The sequence below is a fragment of the Mauremys mutica genome, chromosome 4 (genome assembly GCF_020497125.1).
Source record: "Mauremys mutica isolate MM-2020 ecotype Southern chromosome 4, ASM2049712v1, whole genome shotgun sequence".
NCBI lineage: Eukaryota > Metazoa > Chordata > Testudines > Geoemydidae > Mauremys > Mauremys mutica.
This window is the reverse complement of record NC_059075.1, coordinates 32,833,483-32,856,649: the sequence shown is the minus strand read 5'-3', so window position 1 is coordinate 32,856,649 and position 23,167 is coordinate 32,833,483. Positions and strand designations below refer to the sequence as shown.

At 44.5% G+C, this 23,167-nt stretch overlaps 1 protein-coding gene across 8 annotated transcripts in view; it reads right to left on the bottom strand.

The window, feature by feature from the left end:
- Nucleotides 1-23,167, bottom strand: part of FOXN3 (forkhead box N3) — a 318,212-nt gene that overhangs the window by 93,149 nt on the left and 201,896 nt on the right. For all 8 annotated transcript variants that reach the window (XM_045014705.1, XM_045014703.1, XM_045014706.1 and 5 more), the window contains one exon: nucleotides 169-233. In XM_045014705.1, coding sequence (XP_044870640.1) covers nucleotides 169-233 — 65 coding nt within the window. The remainder of the gene's footprint in view (nucleotides 1-168; nucleotides 234-23,167) is intronic.

Sequence of the window (23,167 nt, the reverse complement as noted above, 5' to 3'; positions counted from 1 at the left end):
CAGGATTTAAAGAGAGCTGAAATAAAAGGAATCAGGTACAATGCAAATAAAACCACAAAGTCACTTTGAACTTCTTCCCCAAAAAGAATATTATGAAAATTATGATCACTGTGAAAATACGTTAATAAGAATAATTACTCAGGAGATGCATATATATCTATGACCTACCTTGTAGAAGGGCTCCATTTCTCTTGAAAAAGGTGCTTCCTGGCCAAATGGGTGGACCTGATGTGCTAAAAGGTAACAAGAAATAAGTGTAAAGAAAAACTTATTTACATTTACTCATTTACAAGTTACTATTTTAATGACGACCTCTCCTTTTAATGTGGTATCAACTTTGTCATGTTTTGACTTTAAAACAGGATCCAACATTCTCATATTTGATAAGTTGATTTAAGATTCACATTCGATTCACAAGAAAACATTCCTCAGCCTAGCCCTCCAGCCTCACGCTCACTCACACGCTAATTTAGAGAAAGAAAGGCAGCATGGGGGAAAACAGTCAAAAAAATTTTTTTTACTGAATTCACAATGCAACAAATATCCATTGGATTTTTTAAAAGGCATCTACTACTGGAATACAATATACTTTACAGCCAAGCATTTAATCCGAACAACCCACTTTCCCAGTTTAAAAGCAGTAGTATAAAAAAGGCTTAGCCAAATACTGTACTGTTTCTGTATTTTCATAGGAATATTACTTCCATGAAGAATGCCATGCATCAAGTGACATCACATTGTATCATCGTTAATAATCACATTAACAAGAATATAACTTCAATTGATATGGACAGTAAGTTTAGGAGGCTGGACAAAAGCCATGATTTTAAGAGACTTATTTTATTAGTTATTTATTTATTAGTTGAGGTAGTGCATAGGGCTCCAGTTATGGACCGGGACTCCACTGTGCAAGGCACTGTACAAACACAGAACAAAAAAGGGGGCCTGCCCTGAGGAGTTTACAATATAAGCATAAGGCAGGAGACAACAGTGGATTCCAACAGATGGGGAAGCACTAGGAAACAGTGAGACAATGAGCAGTGATACTGACACAGCAGTGGCCTAACAGTTAAGATTTTGGTAGACAATTTTAAAGGAGGGATTATGGATAATGAAGTTAGATAATGAATTTGCTTGGCAAATATTTATGGGGAGCTCCTCGCAAGCGCGAGGGCCAGCAAAGGAGAAAGCACAAAGGTGCTGGATTGAAAATTAAACAAGTTGGCAATGAAGGCTGGCATCATTTTCAGAGTGGAGGCAGGAGTCACCATCTTGACAGCCTACAACAGATGACAGATCAGGCAGATGTAAGCAGCGAAGGGCCTCGAAAGTGAAGACAAGTAGTTTGTGTTTGACGAGACAGAGAAAGGGGAGGCAGTGAAGGGATGCACAGAGAGGGGTGAACATGGTCAAAGCAATGAGATAGGGAAATGATGTTTGCAGCAGTGTACTGAGTGCAAATAAGCAGGGCAATCTGCATTTGTTAAGTCAAGAGATGAGGAGGTTGATGTAGCTGAGATGAGGACAGGTGTAAATCATACAACAAGCTGCTACAGGGGATCTCACTATCATCTAGTTTGAGTAAGTTCCATTCCATACAGAGTATTTCACACAGATTTGTGTTTTGCGGGAGGATTTAAAAAGAAATTGTGTGAAGTGCTGACTCAGAACTTGTGGTACTTCCATAGCTGCCCTACTCAGAGACCAACATTTGAGATTTTTTTTCCCCTCCACCAAAATTCAGTTTGTCACAGCCTTAAAGAGGTCAAGAAAACTAGTGTCCTAATGCATTGTGATCTCTAAACAATCTGTTAAACTGTATCTAATTATTCCTCACAGAACACTACCTACATAACTAATAGCAGCTTCAGCACACAGGGTACTTCATGAGAAACAAATAGGACCTATGACAAGAGTTCCAGCCAAAGAGTTTAAGGAAATAACAGATCTGCATGCAGGTTGACTTAGACTTTCAGCTTTCTGAGATAGAAAAACAGAGTATTATGCAGCTTAGTGTGTGGAGGTATTTTGGAGGAGTCTTTAAAAAAAACCAAACAGACCCTGTGTGAACACTAAAAAGCCACTGCACTTTAGTAATAGAAGGGGTTACTCTATTTGCCAAACATTCCCCTTTCTCCGTAGCTGTGCAACGTGATTTGTGTAAGTTGGTGCCCTCAAAAAGGCACCTGTATGTAGTGATGCTTAAATAGTTGTAGGTACTTGGGGAACCTTCAGAATGAAAGGCACTAAATACAATATAAGCTTTTATTATAAACTAGAAATCTCAGGTATGTTGATAGAGCTTAGGCATGGAGAGCATTTTAAAGCACAAACTCTAGGGGGGGAAATATCTTTAAAACAAAAAGATGCGGTGTAGCATTCTAGATGGAAGAAGAAAAAAAGCATGTGTTAAAGGATCTTTATTATAAAGTCATGACATGGGCTGCAAAAAAGTGCACCGAAGCTTTAAAAAAAAACAAAAAACAACAACAACAACTAAATAACTCCTGTAATAACTCCTTTATTACACTGTAAACTCATCTTGAAACAAGCACCATGGAAGCATAAGTTACTAGCTACAAAGAAGTTCCCTAGATGCAAATCCAAACACAAATTAAAAAAACAAAAACATACTTTTCAGGAAGATTAAGCTACCGCAACTTCTGCTATATCAGTTAACAATCCACCCATCTCCTCCATCTTTGAATGCACGGTCTAAAGAAAGCAACACACCATTTCTGTTCATTACTTTTTTCTCTCTTTTTGTGTGACTACTACTACTACACAAAATTGAGTGAAATGGAAAACAGATGCCTATTGTTACATTTGCACCATTAGCAAGGTTCTGATAAAATGTCATGAATAAAAACCACACTACTTTTCAAAAAAATTATTCTGCAGAGACTTTTGTGCTAACATATACATGTTTCACTGAGTGACTCATTTAAATAAAGTATTAATATATAGTCTGTAAAAGAACTCAAGTCAATAGCGCAGGAGAGAATTAATCACAATAGTATTACAGAATCATTGTAACCAGTGTGAAAATAGTGTATGTATATGCATGCACATGTCTTGCACTTACCTATCTACAGGTGAATGACTACCAACATCCTTGCTGTACACCTTACCTTACAAATCAGGGCACTGATGCTTCAAGGTGTTGGACACTATGAATTCACATGGAGGTAAATGACAGCACCTTGTAGGACTGGGCCCTAAGTTTATAGGACCTCACTGAGTCCAGAATCATCTTTGGGGTTGACACATGGCAAAGTTGCAAAATGATGAGTAAAATATGCTGCACAAACTTGTCCTGGACAGTGGGCTAAATGTGACATTCTTAGTCTTATGTAAAAGGTTCCCATGTAAAATTCAGTGGAATCCTGAAGTTTTAATGACATTTTCTCATATTAGAGTAACTTGGGATAGGAAGGGGGGAGCAGAAGAGATATTAACTTATATTTTTGACTAGACATAATGTCTATGATGTAGGAAACAGAAAGCAATGATGGATTTACCTTGTAATTTCCTGAAACTGAAAAAACCCAGAGACTCACATGAAAACCAATCTGAGCCAACCTGAGCCCACTGAGATTGAGAAAATTGAGTGCAGATCTCCAGGGATGAAATTTGGAAATTCAAATGTGTCAGCAGCATGCCAGAGAGTGAGAGAGATCAAGATTTTCAATAATAAGCCTCAGTGTTTGCAGAACAGAGCTCACGTTTAACTAAAACTGGTAATTGATGGATAAATTAGCTTCCAGTTCCCAAATTCTTACACACAAAGTCTCAGGTGGTATTAACTGTTAATATTTAGTTCAATTTGAGAAACGAGAGTTAAACAGTCTCTCAGTTTTAAAGTATTCAGTGTTTGCTTCCTCCTTCCTTGTTTCCGATGAAGTCAACATTTGGAAAAGCTCACCCTACCCACACCACCTATGATAAAAACACCCTTTGGGTCATCCAGAGTATTTTTGGGCTGCATTCGGTTGTCTATATAATTTGTAAACTACTTCAGGCAGAGACTATTTATCCTTCTGTTTTCTACAACAGTGAACACAAAATAGTAATATAAATGCCAGAGAGTATATAAAAAAAGTCATTTGTGACCAGCATATCCTAGTAATAATAATGTTACTTTTATACCACTTATTCTTAAGATTTTTTTTTAACGTGTTCAACAGTAGTGAGATCCAGTTGTTTAGATTCTCCTTGAATAAATCCTCCTCTGGCTACTAAAAATACTGAACTTTTAAGCAAAAGAATACCTTACTACCATTTAGTGTGAGGTCCACTTCAAATGTGACCTAGTGTTCAAAAACTAGAAACCGATCCAGAAAGAAAGCAACAGCTATTTTAAAGTTGCTATGATTTAAAGCCATAAAACACCCTTCCCTGTCTTATTATTTTAAAAGTTTACAGTTTAATGGATCTGTGAAAAGATATGCTTTGTTTGTCTTATTTAGAACACTCTGCAAACCATACAGTTCTACAGCATTCAGTATCAGGTTTTTCTTCAGTATCACAAAACTGTTTTAATGCTGTATTCTAAAGATAACAGAATATAAATTAACATTAGTCAGAAATACAAACTGTGAAGTGGAAATACTTTAGTTAGCTCCGCAAGTATTGTGTAAGAGTTTGAATAGGACATTGTTGCTGGGAAACAACTCTGAGGTTCTAAGAACTTCTGGCCTAATGCAGATTTGCTTTATGTAGTCAGTATTAAACTGTAACTAAAAGGTCTAATCAAAGTAAATATCCCATTAGTAGATACAAATGTAGTTTTTTACTTGTTTTTGGCTTTAATGACACAAGAAGACTTTAAAATGTAATCAAGGTTTGTCATCTGAAGCACGTCACAACAACATACTGGGGAGAGCATGGATAAGAACAGATTGCATCTGAGGAAATATATAGAAGCACAAACAGTCCTCTTGTTGCAGGACAATCATTCTATTACCTGCATTTTGTGCAAGATAAATTGAAGATTCAATTCTACTCTCAACCATAGGGCAGTTAATGCAAAATGCATGCTAACAGTAGAAGATTTTACAACTATATGGGGATGCAGGCCCATGCATTTAAGTTCAGGATGAATCCCTCTGAATCCAATCAGTCATTCTAACTATGGTATGTATGTAAATTCCTCTCAGCAGAACACTGCATGGTTAAGAAAATCATCATCCATGCAGTAAGCTATCAACAATAAATGGCTGAGTGAAGTCACGTCAATGGCATTTTTTGGTCTGTACAATAACTTTTGAAGATCCAGGGGTATCAATGGGAAGAACCCTACTGATTGGGATGACAATTGTAAAAGCCCAATTTCCACTGAATCAGATGATTGGCTGATTTACCTCTCATGTCACAATCTCACTAGGGAGCTTCTGGGAGTTGAAGAGAGGGACACACAGGGTTTGGGGCAAAACTGCTTGGAAATTTTCTGATAGGATATTGTGTGGTGAGGAGGTTGAGTCAGAAAAAGTTGATTCATACACATCTAAAACATTCTGCAGGAACGTGTCAATTTTAACAAATGTTTTTGTTGGAAACAAGGCAGGCTGGCCAGCCCATCAGGCAACCAACCAGGAGTTCCTGGTGTGTGAAATGAGGTTGGCTCACAGAAGCAATGAAAAGTGTGACCCTGTAGTTGAATTATTTCTATCAAAATGTATATCACGGATTTACAAGATCTTAAAAAGTGTATAGGCTGCAAGAGACTTAAAACAAGGAAATAAAACTCCTTTGTCTGCTGGAATTTACATTAGAGCAAGGAGTCTGCATTTCTTACAGCAAAACAAAAGAGTAAGACATAACTCCTCTTTCAAAGTTGCAGTTTTTTACATTTATGCCAAAACTCCAGCCTGCCTCCTTTTCAGAAAGGCCTGATTAAACAGATTTCTCAAATTCAAACAAAACCAGTTGTATGAGTCCAAACACAAGAGTTAAGGTATAATGTGAATGGAGAGGGGGAAGGCCAATAATGATTATTATATTACTAAAATCGGGGGAGGGGAAGAAAAGAAACAAAAAACCACCTGGAATATAATTTAAAATCCTTTTGAAGTGGGGAGTTATTAACAGAGACAAAATGTCAAGGGGAAAGGAATTCTATACCCCATGGCTAACCACAGCAAGTCACAGGGTCCCTAAAAGGTGGGTAGTGACAGAGCAGATACTAGTCAAAATGAAGCTCTGAAAGGAGACTTAAATACTGCCTACACTGGTAAAGGCTCTAAAGATCAACAGCATCAGCTGAAAGCCAACACACTGCTTTATACGCACCGAATATAAAGAACATGGGACAGGAACAATATGACCACAATTGTTTAGTTTTAGCTACTAGAAAGCATTTTATCTTTAGTCAGAAATTGTTACAATACCTTATGTTTGTACTCATTTAAAACCTCTCTCTTTGTAATTAAATAAACTTGTTTTATTTTTAATCTAAACTAATCCAATGTTGTGTTTAAAACGAGCTGTCTGGTAACTCCATTTAAAAAAAGAAACTGTTGAATATTGACCCTTTACAAGGGCGATGGACCTTTAATATCTGAACTGTCCAAGAAAGGGTGGGACAGTGCAGAACACGTTTCTTGGGAAAATTCAGGATTGGGAGTATGTTGAGGTCACCTTGCTGGTAGTAATCGAGGCTGGTGGAAGCCAGAGTGTGGCTGGTGTGTTGCTGACAGGCTGCAGCTGTTAGGTTGTTTGTGGGCAGACCTATTTGGGAGCTACAGCAGCAAAGCACTGTGAGGCATCCAAGATTGCAGGGCAGGCAGTGACACAATCCCTCACTGGTCTGGACTGCACCTCCGAATGTAACACCATCAGACCTGATCTAAAGCCAGCAATGGATAATGATCCTGACAATTACAGTTCGCTCTAAAGGAAGGCTCAGGTATTATTGGTATACAAGTGAAAATGGAGATTACTAGCTACTACCTTTTTTTTCTGGCGAGATTTAGGACTGGCGGGTAATTGCCAAGTTCTCCAGTAACAAGATTTGGTAAGGACATGGCATACCCCAGTATTTTCCCAGTTTGCCTTCCTTGGTCTCAGAGTCATGGATTTTATATACTATGGAAATTCAAAGCTGTGGAGATTCTCTGCAGGGAAGGGGAGACTGGTTATTCAGAAAAAGGAGGAGGCTGATACTGGCTTGTTTCACATTTTCCTGCTGCTTTGGAGAAATGGCTTGTGCAGCTGAGTTGAGAAAAGCCAAACATTTCAGCAGTCTCTGTGGATGCTTTTCTCTAATATACCTCTTGTATACAGTCATGGAAGAGGCACTTACTCTACTGTTGATGGCCTCAGTGCTACTGGTAGTTCCTCTGCCACCTTTTAATTTGCCCTCGCCTATTCATTCGAACAGGCACCCAAGGGGAGCTTTCCCATTGCACTGGCTGTCTGCAAGGCTGAACAGATCCCAAAGGGAAGTCAACAATCACACTTTGTTATAGGTGGTAGCGAAGTAGGAAATAGGAGATGGCCTTTCTGACTTGCTGGTTTTCATTGAATGCAAGACAGGCATTTTTTGCCCTCAACAATGAGCTGGAATAGTGCAGAAGATTTGGTCAACTCTTGCTTTCTAACGCTCTTCAGGCGCCTGGGATAACTCACAACAGGAAGACATAGGTGCTGGAACTAGGGATGCAGGGGATGCTAGTGCACCCCCTGGCTTGAAGTGGTTTCCATCATATACAGGGTTTACAGTTCGGTTCAATGGCTCTCGGCCCCCCACACTATACAAATTGTTCCAGCACCTCTGCAGGAAAAGTTACAATGTCCCACACACAAATCAGTGTGGAAAATTGAACAGGTTCATTTTTACTCACTGCTGGTAGGATATTTAAATTTCTTTTATTTAAAAAAAAGTCTAAAGAAGAATTGAAGCCTAGAGAATCATTGTGGTGGCTCCAGCAAATGAGCCTAGTACCAAACTAATGACTGACAAGTCTGGTTCTGGCCCCAAAACTAGAATACAGACCGAATATCCACAGTGTGAGGTTTGGGCAACATGGGAGATGGGGAAATGACAGTTTACAGGAAAATACTTGAACATTTCAGTTCTCTTTGCAGTTCCTACCCCAATGGGAGGTGCTTCCTACCATCTGAGCATAAATAGGCCTGTTTAAATGAGTGCTGTTTAACCAAAGATAGAGGGGAGGAGTAAAGAGATCAAGGAACAAGTTTAATTTGGGTTTGAACTAATTCGGTTAGAATTGTTCAGAAACAGTTGTGTGTCAAATCAAGCTCTTGCAACTCAAGTGACTCTCTGATCTAACATTTAGAGAAATGAGTTCCCTTATGCATAACAACTTCATTTATCCAAACTATGCGTTGCACACACGTCTTCCGTATATTCAGAATTAAGCTTCCGTTATTATTTTCAGATATGTACAGTTTTATTCAAAAAGCAACTTAAATATTCAGCACATCACCAAAACCACCCCCTGTAGTGGAGAGGGCACTTGATTTTATCCACCTTAGCTATTTGCCCATTATTACAGTTTTTATTATTCTTAAAATGCCCCATGAAATGATGCAAAATGATCTTGATGCATGTGAGTTGAAAATTCATGGATATTTACTATATTACTTTTGAGTATTTAGACTGTTTGAGTATGGTTCTGTATACCAGGTGATTTAATCACCTTACAGCTCCCCTACGAAATCTTGTGAAAGCAACACTTAAGTTTAGGCAATATCATTAAATCTACAAGGAAAGCATGTAGGGAACTGCAGGTTCAGAAACTCTGCTGAGAGTTTTCTACTAATGCGTCCCTTTGGGAATGGGGTGGGTAAGGACACATGTAAAACCCTGTGGAGGAGCCTTCCCCAGCAGTGCTCCCTGGCTCCCCTTTGTGGCAGGAACTCTGCTCCTCCACCCATGCAAAATCCCCTGTTGGGGCAGAGCAGAGGATCCAAACACAGAGCAAGTAGTAAATGCTCAAGGAGAAGTATTCATTTTAGCAAGTACCACCAGCTCCTACCAAAAGTGGCCAATACCTTGCTCAGAATTCTTTTAGCCCACTAAATCCTGCCCCACCCCAGCCACTGAGCTATGACCCAGCAGAGTGAAAATGGAGTTACCACTCCCTCCTTTCAGAGAGGGGATGGAGCTCCTTAACTCTTCTTTATTCCTCTCCATTCATCACAGTACAGGTAACACAGATCCTTCTATAACCGTTCTGCATTCATTTTGCTACATTCAACTTTACTGCCATTACTGGATGATAACTAGGCTGTAGTAGAGAAAGGGGTTAACCTGCTATAAATCCAGTTATATACACTGTGGTTATATTAAAGAATTTATCACCCACATTATACTTTTTGAGCAATACAGCAGCTTTTATATACTGCTGTACTCGACTCAGACACACATTCTGGTAACAAGACAAGAATTTACAATTCCTGCCAACAACTTTCTGGTGGTTAATATCACAACTAGCTATTACCTAGCAACATTCAAGCAAGCTTTCTCCGGCATCAGGAATCCTCACTCCTCAATGCACTAAAACAAAGGCTAATGAAAATACAGGACAAATATTTTGAAAGTACATATCCTTAAGATATGTCCCTGATTTTAATGAAAACTGATTACTTCAGAGATTTTTTTTTTTTAACTACACGAAATCTTTACTCACTGGTCTCCGATTTTCCTGCAAGTGCCAAGGCATTATTTTAAGAGATTTATGACTTCCTAATAGCATTTTTTTTAATTTATAAAGATTAATCTAATATTACAGTAATGCTTCTCCTTCCCTTGCAGTTCCCCCTTTTATTGTCTCTGTATGACTCACTTGTTGTGGGATGTAGACTGTAAATCTTAGGACTGGGACTTGACTTGTTTCTCTGAAGGTGTTTATTTTTTTAAGGAAAAATAATAAATGCTGATTTCTTGTGCATTCTAAATAAGTTTTGTATAAGATGACATGACTGCCACAGGGTTTAAGCCTAGATCTTGAATAAAGTTAAACACAAGAGGAGAAAGCAGGCTCTAAAGAGATGCAAAACCAGACAAAATGTATTGAAAACAAAATATATTTTGCTTTTTGAAGGAAAAATGTTGTGAGCTGATCAGGTTGTTGCACTCCCCAAAGACTGAATTGTGCACCTTCCCAGAGGAGCATTCTGGGGGCTCCCATTTAATGTTTTCTTACACCACCTTTTCTTCTCCCCATCACCATCTTCAAAACTTCAGAGCACAGGTCATCATTCTTCTAGTCCAGGAAAACTGGGCCAAGTTTCCTTTGGAACCCATTAAAGAGTCTCCTGCGATAGCCCAAGGATCTTACCACTGTAGAGGTGTATGGAGCTCCCTTTTCCTCCGGATACTCTCTCTGTGGCCTCCAGCAAGATTATGGCCCTTGCTAATGGCTGAAAATAGCTTTATCAACACCAGTTACAGAGGCAAAGCCTGTAAAAGGTAAGGCAATTGACCTCTTATTCTTGTTTTGTTCTTTTTTAAAAGCTACAACTTTTTTATTTTTAAACTGACATCCCTATCTAGATGTTTGCATTTTGGACTAGATCTGTCAAACTAGTCACTACTTTCTACTTTAAATACTATAACATTTCTTTTGAGATCTTTGTTTTTCTAGGCTGAATATCAGAATAGAAAAAACTACCACATATATTTAGAAACTCATTGTGAGCCAAATGTGCCACATTTTATAATTAAAAAGATTTGTCTCCAAGAGAGTCATGTTCATTGACGGCAGGAGTTTCTGGCTACCAGCCTCAAATTCTAATCCCAGTTTTACCACTAATTGAATATGTGGATTTTGGTCAAGTCCCTTCACCTCTGTGCCTCAATTTCCCCACTTATAAAACAGGTACACTACTTACCTACCCTGCAATGCTGCAGGGAAGGATAATTATTTGTTGGATAGTATTGTGAAAATAAAGCACTATGTGAGGGCTAAGTCTTTTTTTTTTTTTAAGTGTGTTTAGTTAAAGTTTACTTCATTTGTTCTCCCTCACCTCTTTCATTATTCTGGAGGAAGATAACACATCGGTGGATACAAGAGTTATGTAATTTATTGTTGTGTACTTATATGGCTCTCAATTCCTTACTTAACACAGTCAAGGTCCTCTGTACAACTTAAATCCTACCTAAGGATTGCACAATGTGGGGGAGAGGGTTTTGGGGGTGTTGCTGAGTTGAGAAGCTGTTCAGGGGTTACTGTGCACCACATAACTGGTCTCTGTGCCAGCCTGTATAGGCAGAGAAGGTCACTTAGAGGATGAAACAAGAGACAAGCTAAAGATCCCCATTTATGGACATTACGGGTATGTCTACACTGCAATAAAAACCCCTGGTTGGCTCATGCCAGCTGACTTGGGCTAAGGGGCTGTTTAATAGAGGCATAGACTGTGAGGTGGGAGGGTCCCAGAGCCTGGACTGAGCCAGAATGTCTACACCTCAGCTAAACAGCTCCTTAGCTTGAGTCAGCTGACGCAGGTGTTTAACTGCAGTGCAGACATACCCTATGGGTCTTAGTACCAATATGGAGGGGCTGCACACCACAAGCTAGAATAGCAGCTGCAGTGGCCTAGGTTAGTGAAGGTGGGGTGAATTTGATTTCCCTACATTCCACCCCTTTAGGAATGGGATATGCTCAGGCTTCCAGCAGGTGGAACGAATTTCACATGCCATGCAGTAATAAGGAAGTGTCACTGTTCATATTTTCTTTAAAAACACAATTCCCAGTAAATTGAATTAAAGCAGCCGTATCTTACGAAGTTAGGTAGAAGAAAAGCAGCTTTCCCAACAATCAACATTGCTTGGTACGCCTTCCATTTTCAACTCAGTATCACAATACTCCTGCTCTGACCATTAAAACTAGAAACAGACACACCTCTCTGCATGTTAATACCTAAGCAACGAAACCAAACAATAGTATATCTATCATTTAAGCATAACAAAATATGACCTCTGGTGAAACAGGCTACTGTGCCAAAATCAAGTTTGGATAAAGTTTGAAACAGCCAAAGTCCATTTTCTACAGGACTTTCATGCAGCTCATTGGTAGAAAAGCTTCTGTTTCTATTTCAAAGGCACATGTTTTGCATCATGTTACAATGATATTGTGCATCACCATGGTGACCAGTAATTTATATTATAAGGGTGACTGGTCTATTTTCCTTCAAACAAAGCTAGAAAAATTGTCAGCATTAAGCCTCACAGTATCATCTAAAGAAACATTATTTTTAACTAAAGTGGTTCTGATACAAGACCTAGAGCAGGGGTCTCAAACTCAAATGACCCCGAGGGCCGCATGAGGACTAGTGCTTTGGCCCGAGGGCCGCATCACTGACACGCCCCCTTGCTGCCCATGGCCCCACCCCCAATCCACCCCTTCCATGAGGCCCCGCCCCTGCCCTGTCTCTTCTCCACCTCCTCCCCTAAGCGCGCGCAGTTTTAATAAATATATACACTCAGTAATGCACCTCACTCAAAGGACAAAACACGCACTTAGATTTACTGCCTAAGGCTCTGGGAGGGAGTTTGGTTGGGGGAGGGGGTCTGGATGCAGGCTCCAGGCTGCGGCAGGGGGTGGGGGTGCAGGCTTTGGGACGGAGTTTGGGGATAGGAGGGAGTGCAGGGGTGAGGGCTGTGGGGCTGAGGGCGAGGGGTACATGATGCAGGAGGGGGCTCAGGGCTAGGGAAGAGGGTTGGGCTGTGGGGTGAGGGCTGTGGATGAGGGGTTCATGATGCGAGGGGGCTCAGGGCTAGGGAAGAGGTTTGGAGTGTGGGGTGAGGGCTGTGGATGAGGGGTTCATGATGTGGGGGCGCTCAGGGCTGGGGCAGAGGATTAGGGTGCGGGGGGATGAGGGGTTCATGATGTGGGGGCACTCAGGGCTGGGGCAGAGGATTAGGGTGCGGGGGGATGAGGGGTTCATGATGTGGGGGCGCTCAGGGCTGGGGCAGAGGATTAGGGTGCGGGGGGATGAGGGCTCTGGCTGGGGCTGAGGATTAGGGTGCAGGGGGATGAGGGCTCTGGCTGGGGCTGAGGATTAGGGTGCAGGGGGATGAGGGGTTCATGATGTGGGGGTGCTCAGGGCTGGGGCTGAGGATTAGGGTGCGGGGGGAATGAGGGCTCTGGCTGGGGCTGAGGGTTTGGGGTTGGAAAGGCTCAGGGTAAGGGAAGCCTGCCTTGCCAGTAATGGCGGAGGGCAGGCACTAGGACCCTGCACCCTAATCCTCAGCCCCAGCCAGAGCCCTCACCCCCCCACACCCTAATCCTCTGCCCCAGCCCTGAGCGCCCCCACATCATGAACCCCTCATCCCCCCGCACCCTAATCCTCTGCCCCAGCCCTGAGCGCTTCCCTTCCCCCCCAGCCCGGCCCCGGCGGGTCCCGCTTTCCCCCCCCCCCTTACCCGAGCGCGTCTCCGGCGGTCCCGCTCAGAGACGCGTGGTGAGGGGGCGGGGCTGGGAGCTCCACGCCGAGCGCAGCGCTCAGCCCAGAGCTCCCAGCCCCGCCCCCTCCCCACGCGGCTCGGATCGGGGCGGGGCTCAGGCGCTCGGACGGAGACTCGGCGCTCTATGCGCCGAGGCTCCAGGAGAGGGGCGGAGGCGGGAGCCTCCGCTTTTCTCTTGGGGGCCCCTGCGGAGCTCCCCTGGGGAGCTCCGCGGGCCGCAGGGAAGAGCTCCGCGGGCCGCATGTTTGAGACCCCTGACCTAGAGTGTAACCATATGTCAGATCTTCTAGACTAGCATGTTACCCTGAACAAGAGCAAAAAGTTTCTGTTAGCGTGAAAGATACAAGATTAAAGTAGCTGTACTTTAACAGGAGTGAGGTTAATAGCACGTACATTCCCAGTAAACAAATCTTTTTAAAAAGGCTACAAGAGCACAGAGAACGCTCCCTTCCATCCACGAAAATTCTCCCAATTCTTCTGATGTGGTGTGGCTGACACCTCACCAACTTAATTACTAATGCAGCACCAAATAATAATGCAGCTCACATTATACATGGCATGGAGCTCACTGTTTCCATTCTTGGTCCATGTGCACAGTATTTTTGCACTTGGAAACTTAACGTGTCTACAGGCTCCACAAATCTGCATTCAATGGACCTCCCTTATTCAGGATCTGAAGCTACTGGGCCAAATACCAAGTTGTTTAAATTATATGCAAGAAAACTATATTAGAAAGAAATTTAAGGTTGCAAAGTCAAGCACTTAAAAGTTAAAAAATTCCAATTTAAGGTTGCCTTGTGTAACTGTAACTCTGCCCTCTTGTTTGTATGCAATATAAAGAGTCTTTAATTACTGGGGGCTTGGCTACACTTACAAGTTGCAGCGCTGGGAGTTACAGCGCTGGTCATGCAGCTGTGGAAGGGCCAGCGCTGGAGTGTGGCCACACTGACAGCTACCAGCGCTGCAGTGTGGCCACACTTGCAGCACTTTCCAGCGCTGTATTGAGAGGTGCATTGTGGGCAGCTATCCCACAGAGCACCTCGTCCCGTTTTGGCGCCGTTTTGGCGCTGAGTATTGTGGGAAGGGGAAGGAAGTGTGCGGGTCATTCCGCTTCCTGTTTGCCAGCGCCCCGTGGTGCATCGCTTCACATCCCAGCATTCACTCTTTCCAGCAGCGTTTGGCGCCATTGTGAGTGTCTTTCTGTTACTCTCTGTGTGAATCGCGATTTCTGTGGCAAATGGAGCCCGATCTGCTGAGGACTCTGCTGATGAGTGTCACCAGCACAACACGTTTGGCAGTCCAGCTATTCCTTCAGCTCCAAAGTGACAGTGAGGATTCCGACGATGATATCAATATGGATTTGCCTGCCGCGTGTGACACTAAAGTGCTTGCGGCATTTACGGAAATGCTCAGCACCGTTGAACGCCGCTTTTGGGCTCGGGAAACAAGCACTGAGTGGTGGGATCACATCGTCATGGAAGTCTGGGATGACGAGCAGTGGCTGCAGAACTTTCGTATGAGAAAAGCCACTTTCATGGGACTGTGTGCTGAGCTCGCCCCCACTCTGCGGCGCAAGGACACAAGATTGAGAGCTGCCCTGACGGTGGAAAAGCGAGTGGCTATTGCAATCTGGAAGCTGGCAACTCCAGACAGCTACCGGTCGGTCGGGAACCAGTTTGGTGTGGGAAAGTCGACCGTGGGAATCGTTTTGATGCAAGTTTGCAAGGCAATTAATCGCATCCTGCTAAGAAAGACCGTGACTCTGGGGAGCGTGCAGGACATTGTGGATGGCTTTGCACACATGGGTTTCCCTAACTGTGGAGGGGCGATAGATGGGACGCATATTCCTATTCTGCCCCCCCCCCCCCACCTGGCATCAGAGTACGTTAATCGGAAGGGGTATTTCTCTATGGTTCTCCAGGCGCTTGTGGATCACCGCGGGCGTTTCATTGACATTTACACAGGCTGGCCTGGAAAGGTGCATGATGCACGCATCTTTCGGAACAGTGGCCTGTTCAGGAAGATGCAGGCAGGGACTTTTTTCCCAGACAGGAAGATCACAGTAGGGGATGTCGAAATGCCCACTGTGATCCTTGGAGACCCCGCGTACCCGTTACTGCCTTGGCTCATGAAACCCTATACAGGGAAGCTTGACAGGAGCAAGGACCGGTTCAACTACAGGCTGAGCCGGTGCAGAATGACTGTGGAGTGTGCTTTTGGGCGTTTAAAAGCCCGCTGGCGTTGCTTGTATGGGAAGCTAGACTTGGGGGAAAGCAGCATCCCCGCGGTTATATGCGCTTGCTGTACCCTCCATAATATTTGTGAAGGGAAGGGTGAAACATTCAGTGAGGCATGGACCACCGAGGTTCAAGTCCTGGAGGCTGAATATGCACAGCCAGAGAGCAGGGCTAATAGAGAGGCCCAGCACAGGGCTACAAGGATTAGGGATGCCTTGAGGGAAGAATTTGAGGCTGAAAGCCAACAATAATGTTTGCTGCCTTGCATGGGAGTGAATTGCACTGCTTACACTGTTATGCTATTATCCATAATAATAATATGATTTGTAGTGCCTCTTTCTTTACTGGGCTAAGGTATCTTTCACTATCTGCTATAATAAAGACTGTTTTCAAAGCCAAGAATTGTTTTATTGAAAAGAAAAAAACTTCCTTGACAGACAGACAGACACACAACATTTCATGAACACAAGAGGGCAGGGGTGTGGGTTGGTGAACTGTACAGTCACAAGTTTGCATATGCCCTGTCTGGATTGCTGTTTAATGAATCCTGCACTTCAGGGTTCATATACTGCATGGTGATGGGGGTTGAATGCAGAGGGTAAGGGTGGTGGTAGGTATCACGGCTGGTTGGGGAACGTACAGGTGTTGGAGGCAGCTGGTGGTGGTAAGAACCTGGATGCTGGGGAAAGGTGGTTTGAGCTGACATTGGGGCACAAGGCACAAAGGACGGGGCGGGTGGGGGAGTAGCACGGTAGTGCTCTGCTTGCATGGCAACGAGTGACTCTATAGACTCCGCTTGGCGCTCCAGGATGCTTAGCAGCCGCTCCGTGGTTTTCCTCTTGGCCACTGCATTTCTCTTGCGTGTCCTGCTTTCTTTCTCTCGCCAATCCTTCAAGTCCTTACTCTCTCGAGCAGACTGATTAAGAACAGTTTTCAGCATGTCTTCTTTGCTCTTTCGGGGATTTTTTCTCAAATTTTGAAGCCTCTGTGATGTTGAACATCTGGGCAGTCCAGTAGTCAAGGTCACTGTAGAAACAGAAATGACAACATTTAACACGGGCAGCATTGTATCCACTATCTCCAGACATGAATTGTTACACTGAGGGAGTGAGTTCTTATTTAAGCATTCTTTTACCCACACGCATAACACTACAGAAGCCACGACATGGTGAGTGAGCAGTGCTTATATGGGGAGAAGTGGGGCTTGGGTGTAAGAGGGGAGCTGGTTGCTTCGGGTAATCTGGAGTGCTAGAGGGGTTGAGTGAAATGAAGATGCAGATGCAGGGGTGATCTTATCTCCCTATCTCTTCACTAAAGAGTCTCCCAACATTTTTCACAGGACTTAATCCTGGAAGATGTTTCCCTACTGCGAGTCACTAGGGACTCTTTTAGTCTTTTAGCGGGGGGCTCTTTTAGAGCAATGTGGATTCCGCCCGGGACCCTATGCGGCTTGCCTGTGTTCAGAAATGGTCCCCCCACCACTGGCAGAAGAGTGGCGCGGACGCGTCACCGTCACTGGGACAAGGGACACAGTGGCTCTGCCTATAAACCTGCGCAGGCATATTGCCCACGTTCTGGATGAAGCTTTTGCTGAGATAACTGAGGCAGATTACCGCGACGTGATAGACCACATCAACGGGCTATTCCACATCTAGAGGCTGGCATGCATGCATCCATAACCCCCCCTCCTCTCCAGAAACATTTCACCCAGAAAATAAAAGCCGCTTACCGGTAACACGCTCCTCTGCTTGTCCTTCTGCAACTGCTGGCTGCTGCGATTGCGTGCTTTCCTCCTGGCTTGAGAAGAGCTCCTGGCTGCATGCCTCCAGGGAATCTGCGGTTTCTTCCCCCATGCCAGGAGCTTCACTCGCGGTTTCCTCCCCCCCCCACGCCTCCGCCTCCGCCGCCTCCTCCTCCTGTCCCCCAGCCTGCTCAGAAGTGTCCATCGTTATCCTGGGATTGGCAGTGGGGTCACCCCCAAGTATCTCATCCATCTCCCTGTAAAAACGGCAGGTCGTGGGAGCAGCTCCGGATCGTCGATTCCCCTCTCGGGCTTTGTAATAGGCACTCCGCAGCTCTTTAATTTTCACCCTGCATTGTACTGCGTCCCGATCATGGCCCCGATCCAGCATGGCCCTTGATATCTGCTCAAAGATATCGTAATTCCTACGGCCGGAGCGCAGCTGTGCCTGAACAGATGCCTCACCCCAAACACTGATGAGGTCCTGCAATTCACCAGTGCTCCATGCTGGGGCTCGTTTGCCGCGTGGAGGCATGGTCACCTGTAACTGATTAAAACTGATTGCACTCCACACCTGGCTGCAGCAAACAGGAAGGAGATTTTTAAATTTCCCGGGGCATTTACAGGGCGGGTCACCTGAGGCAAGAGCAGTAGAGTGCAAACTGATGTGCAGAGTGGCTGAACAGGAATTCTGGGATAACTACTTATTCCCTGGAGGACAGGTAAAGCGCTGGTGAGTGTCCACACCTGCTGGGCAGCGCTGGATCACCAGCGCTGCACTCCTTATACCCCTGCCGGGATGGGTTTTCAGCCAGCGCTGCAACCAGGGAGTTGCAGCGCTGGTTGTGCCCTGCAAGTGTGGACGGGGTGTTGTTGCAGCGCTGGAAAGCCTCCACCAGCGCTGCAACTTGTAAGTGTAGCCAAGCCCATGATCAAATACTATTTAATATCATTCAGTGCACAGGATGGACAGTGCTCAAAGAATGAAGGACATGTTCAATAAACACTTCTTTTTATCCTCGCTATTCAGTGAAGTGGCACCAGGCTTCATTCATTGAACACCATCTAAATCCTGCACTGAATATGGAATTATTGCCTCAGGGGCTTTTCTACAGTGCTCTTCAACATACTACCTGAGTCTCAAACACCATTAATTTATCTTTTCAACCTCCTCTACAAGATCCAGTTTTACAGATGCAGAACTAAGGCACAGAGAGATTAAGGGCAAAATCTGCAGGAGTCTATCTATGCTAATGCTGATGCTTCATTTATTGCACCATATTTGAAACATCTTGGGACCACAGGCACCAACTTTCCCTTCCCTTCCCCGCCCCCGTTCCAATCCCTTCCCAAAGTCCCTGCCCCAACTCCGACCCCTCCCTGCCCCTATTGGATCCCTTCCCCAAATCCCTGCCCTGGCCCCGCCTCTTCCCCAAGCACAGCATGTTCCCCCTTCTCCCCGCTCCCTCCCAGCACTTGCCGTGCAAATCAGCTGTTTTGCGGCACAAGCACTGGGAGCCAGGGGGAAAAAGCAGCCATGCTGTGTGCCCAGGGGAGGAGGCGGAGGCAGAGGCGAGCTGGAGGGGGGGGGGGGGGGAGCTGCTGGTGGCAAAGAGATCCCACTGGGGTATGCAGCTTGGAGAATGATGTGATTTCCGATGCACCAGTTCCAAAGTCTGACTGCTTCCCGGCAAAGGGGAAGAGATCTTACTCAGCCCTGTTTGTTTATGTAAAAAGACATTGGTGATGTTGTCTGACATCACTTGGATATGAAGTGAATGTATAAGTGAGAGAAAGGCTCTGCAAGACAGGTGGACTGCTCTCAGTTCTAGTATACTGATGTGTACTCTGGCCTCCCGTGGGGTCCAGGTGTTTAATTCCGTGTGGTTGTTCAGGTGAGCACCTCAAACCAGAAGGGAAGCATCTGTTACTTTGGCGGCACTGGAGATGGGAGTGTTGAAGGGAACGCACACTCTCACAGATGCTGTGCTCCATCTCAGAAGTGGAGCCCATTTTGTTGAGTGAAGTGATCTTTGTTATTGCCAGTGGTGGTTACTTCTGATGTGCATACACCTTCCAACAGTTATTGACTAATCCCTCTCTGAAACTCATTTCACACAACTTGTATCCAACAACTTGTAATGGTAAAAACTTCGGAGTAGTACTTTTTTCTTCTTTTCATCCTAGAGCATCTTTGCCGACACAGGGGAAAGTACAGCATCACCATTCATCCCTGTTTATGGCTTGCTCCTCCATTAAGCCCGGCCTGGTTGTCTCTCTGTGTACAATATCCTAACATCTACTTGGTGGGTGGCCTCTAGAATGGATTGGCTTTGGTTGCGTATGATTATTTTCTTTGGCATCCTATAATCTGTTTGTCTTCTGCAGTGTTTCCATCACTATAAAGGACCGATCAGTAGCAAATGGAAAGAAATGTACTCTCTGTGATAAAGCCCTGGAGAAACCTATTCTTTAAAGTCAATGATTTAGATTACAGAGAATGATTATCTATTTGCTCAATAGTGGGGAAAAAAACCAAACCCACACATACATCAGAACTTGTGCCCCGATCCTACATAACATCAGATCACAGATAGCAAGAAACTTTGCATTTCAAACATCAGCTATCTCAAGCTTACCTATCTTACTGAAACAACACTAATCAGTCATAAAATTAATGACATTTCATCTTTTTACCATTAAAGAGGCAATTTATTGTGTATTCATTTACTACAGTGGTCCCCAAACTGTGGGGTGCACACCCTTAGGGGGCATGGAGGAACGTTCGGGGGGCGCAGTGGGGCCTGGGCCAGCCCCCATGGGGAGGATGGGGAGGGAGCACCCCACTCTATCCGCAGCTCCACTCCAGCCCCAACGCCACCTCCAGCTGAGGCACCAGCTGCGGCTCCCACTCCCAGGGGGTGGGAGAGTGGACAGATTATATTACGGGCAAGAGGGAGCACAATATAAAAAGTTTGGGGACCACTGATTTACTACAACCAATTAAGCAGAATTATTTTCTTCTCATCGCTTCATATGTATTGGAAAAAATTGGAAATAAACTGCCCTTTGCCATATGCCCTTTAAAGGTAAAATAAAATGAGAGTTAAGAGGTAGGCTCTCTTTCTTTTCCACAGTACCATATTTGGGACACTACTGGAATTTCCAAAATCAGTGCATCCTTTCAAGTGTTGAATGAGAAGGTAATAAGTATTAGCATTGGGAACTCTGAACAATTCAGGCAGCCACCTATATGTATTAGGGACCTTCTCCAAGCCTCACTCCAACCAGTACATGCAGTCAGACACTTTTTGAGATTCCACCACTGTAATATAAGTCAGTACAAATTGTGCCTCACCTATGCCCACGTTTTACAGTATGGAAATCATTCTCTAGCCACAACACGTCTTGGCGGATGGAAAGAACTGCCCTTGAAATACCACCTCAGTTCATCCTTTCCGCCTTTCAAACTTCCCCCTGCCCCATCTCCACCCCATTACTAAGAGATTTTATTACCCCAGACTGCCTATATTTGTTACAGTCTCTTCTCCCCCCACCCCCCACTGACTTCTATGGTGAATCCTTTTTCATTGTACTTTAGAATGTTTATGGTCATTGTGTAGCACCTTTAACACCTCAACAGGGGGCTCTTTACAGCTAAATTTTTATTAAACAAAGTTGGCTTCTCCCACATATTGCACAAGAACAAGAGCTTAAAGTTTCTTGACCTGTACATGTTCTCACTGTTTGCATTAAAACCCTGTTGACACCTTCCTGCCCCCCGCCCCCCCTCTTCCTGTCCCAGCTCCTCCCCCACCCCCACAGCACCTCCTGCACACCGCTAAAGAGCTGATTGTGGCAGGTGCTGGAGGTGCAGGGGACGAGCTGATCTGCGGGGCTGCCAGTGGGTGCTGAACACCTGCTAGTTTTTTCTGGAGCACCCACAGAGTTGGCACCTATGGTGCAGACATCCATCTAGTAACCACCATTAAGACAGTTCTTCCCAAGAAAGTGAGAAAGTTTAATACATCTTCCTTCATGAAGTACAATCTTGGCTTCTCTTAAGAAATCCAAGTAAACCTTTCTTTAAAAACAGCATGCCCTTTGATGGGCAGATAGTGTTCCTCCATGTTTCTGTTTGTTTGTTGGAAGCACTACAAATGCAACTGGGGATCAACTTAGGTTTTTTGTGTTTTTTTTTTCTTTTAAGGATCTCAAAAGCAACAGGACATCGATCTCCCGCTTCAGTCCCTAAACTGGATTGTCTCACTGGCTTGAGCAAAACTGTTGAATTATTACCCTAACAAAAGAAAGGCGCTTTTAGGTCCTATAATCTCATTTCAAATCCTTTTACCCACTCCCTACTCTTTTTTGGCCTTGAAATTGCAATCCTCTTTTAGTAATCTCAGGACTAATTGGTGCCAGCACTCCAGTTTCTCTTGCTATTTCTTCCCCCTCCCTTTCGCATTGTTCAGGTGCTGAAAAGGGCAGCGTGCCAGAGTTCAGTGCCCCTATAATGAATCTGTTCTTACAGAGTAACTGTTAATAATTAGCAGGAAGCATTTTGTCTTTAAATCTCACAGCTTGAGCAGCAAGATTTTGTAGAGCTAAAGAATCACTTAACTGTTGATACAGGGGTTCCAAAAAATTTAGCCAGTGATCTGCATGCGCAGCACACACAGTGCTGAGTCGGGTGAGGGGCACTGCACGCCTGTGCATTTTGCCCAGCCTCTGTGCACATATTCTTAGAATGGCTGAAGGAGACTAATGAAAACACACACACACATTGTTCTAAAGTTTGACTTGGTAATTAAGAGAATGGAAAGGAACATAAACTGTCCTAGAAACCTTTGAGAGTAGTAGATACAAGACAGCTTAAAGGAATTATTGGTGTGACAGAATCTAAGCAGTATGGGGAAGTCTTAGTTTATTAAATATTTAGAGTTCAATTCCTGGTGAATATAAAAAAGAGCTTTTAAAAAACTGCTTTCTAGCCTTTAGCTAATGACTGTATTTGCGGGTAGGTGCCAAGAAGGAACAAGTGACTTCTGTCACTGAAGCCATATCAGAGGTGACCATTACCCAGCCAGCAACAGAACAGAATTAGCTTTTCTGCAATGGAAAACTCCCATCTACAAAGGCTATCTTGGCAATTCACAGCCAATCTACGTCTTGATCCCAGCTCTAAGTCAGAACTAGAGCCCTGCTACCTGACCAGAACTCAACAGAACCCGAAAACAAATTGGGTCAGGTCGGGTAAGAAAACAAACGGATCCTCTCAGGCTTGGGTTGGCTCTCCTCCTCCCACCTGCAGGGTCAGCACTGCAGCAGCTACGTGCCCCTGTCCTGCTGGCTGCTGCTGACTGAGGTCTGGTCTACACTAGGGGTTGGGGGGGGGTCGATCTAAGGTACGCAACTTCAGCTACGTGAATAGCGTAGCTGAAGTCAAAGTACCTTAGCTCGAATTACTTACCGTCCTCACGGCGCGGGATCGACGTCCGCGGCTCCCCATGTCGACTCCGTACCGCCATTCGCGTTGGTGGAGTTCCGGAGTCGACAGGAGCACGTTCGGGGTTCGATATATCGCGTCTAGATGAGACGCGATATATCGAACTCCGAGAAATCGATTGCTACCCGCCGATCCGGCAGGTAGTGAAGACGTACCCTGAGTGAGTGCGCCAACTGAGCTGCAGTCACAGTGCCTCTCGTTCCACAGTGCACATGGCACAACAAGAGGTGGCAGGCAGCAGG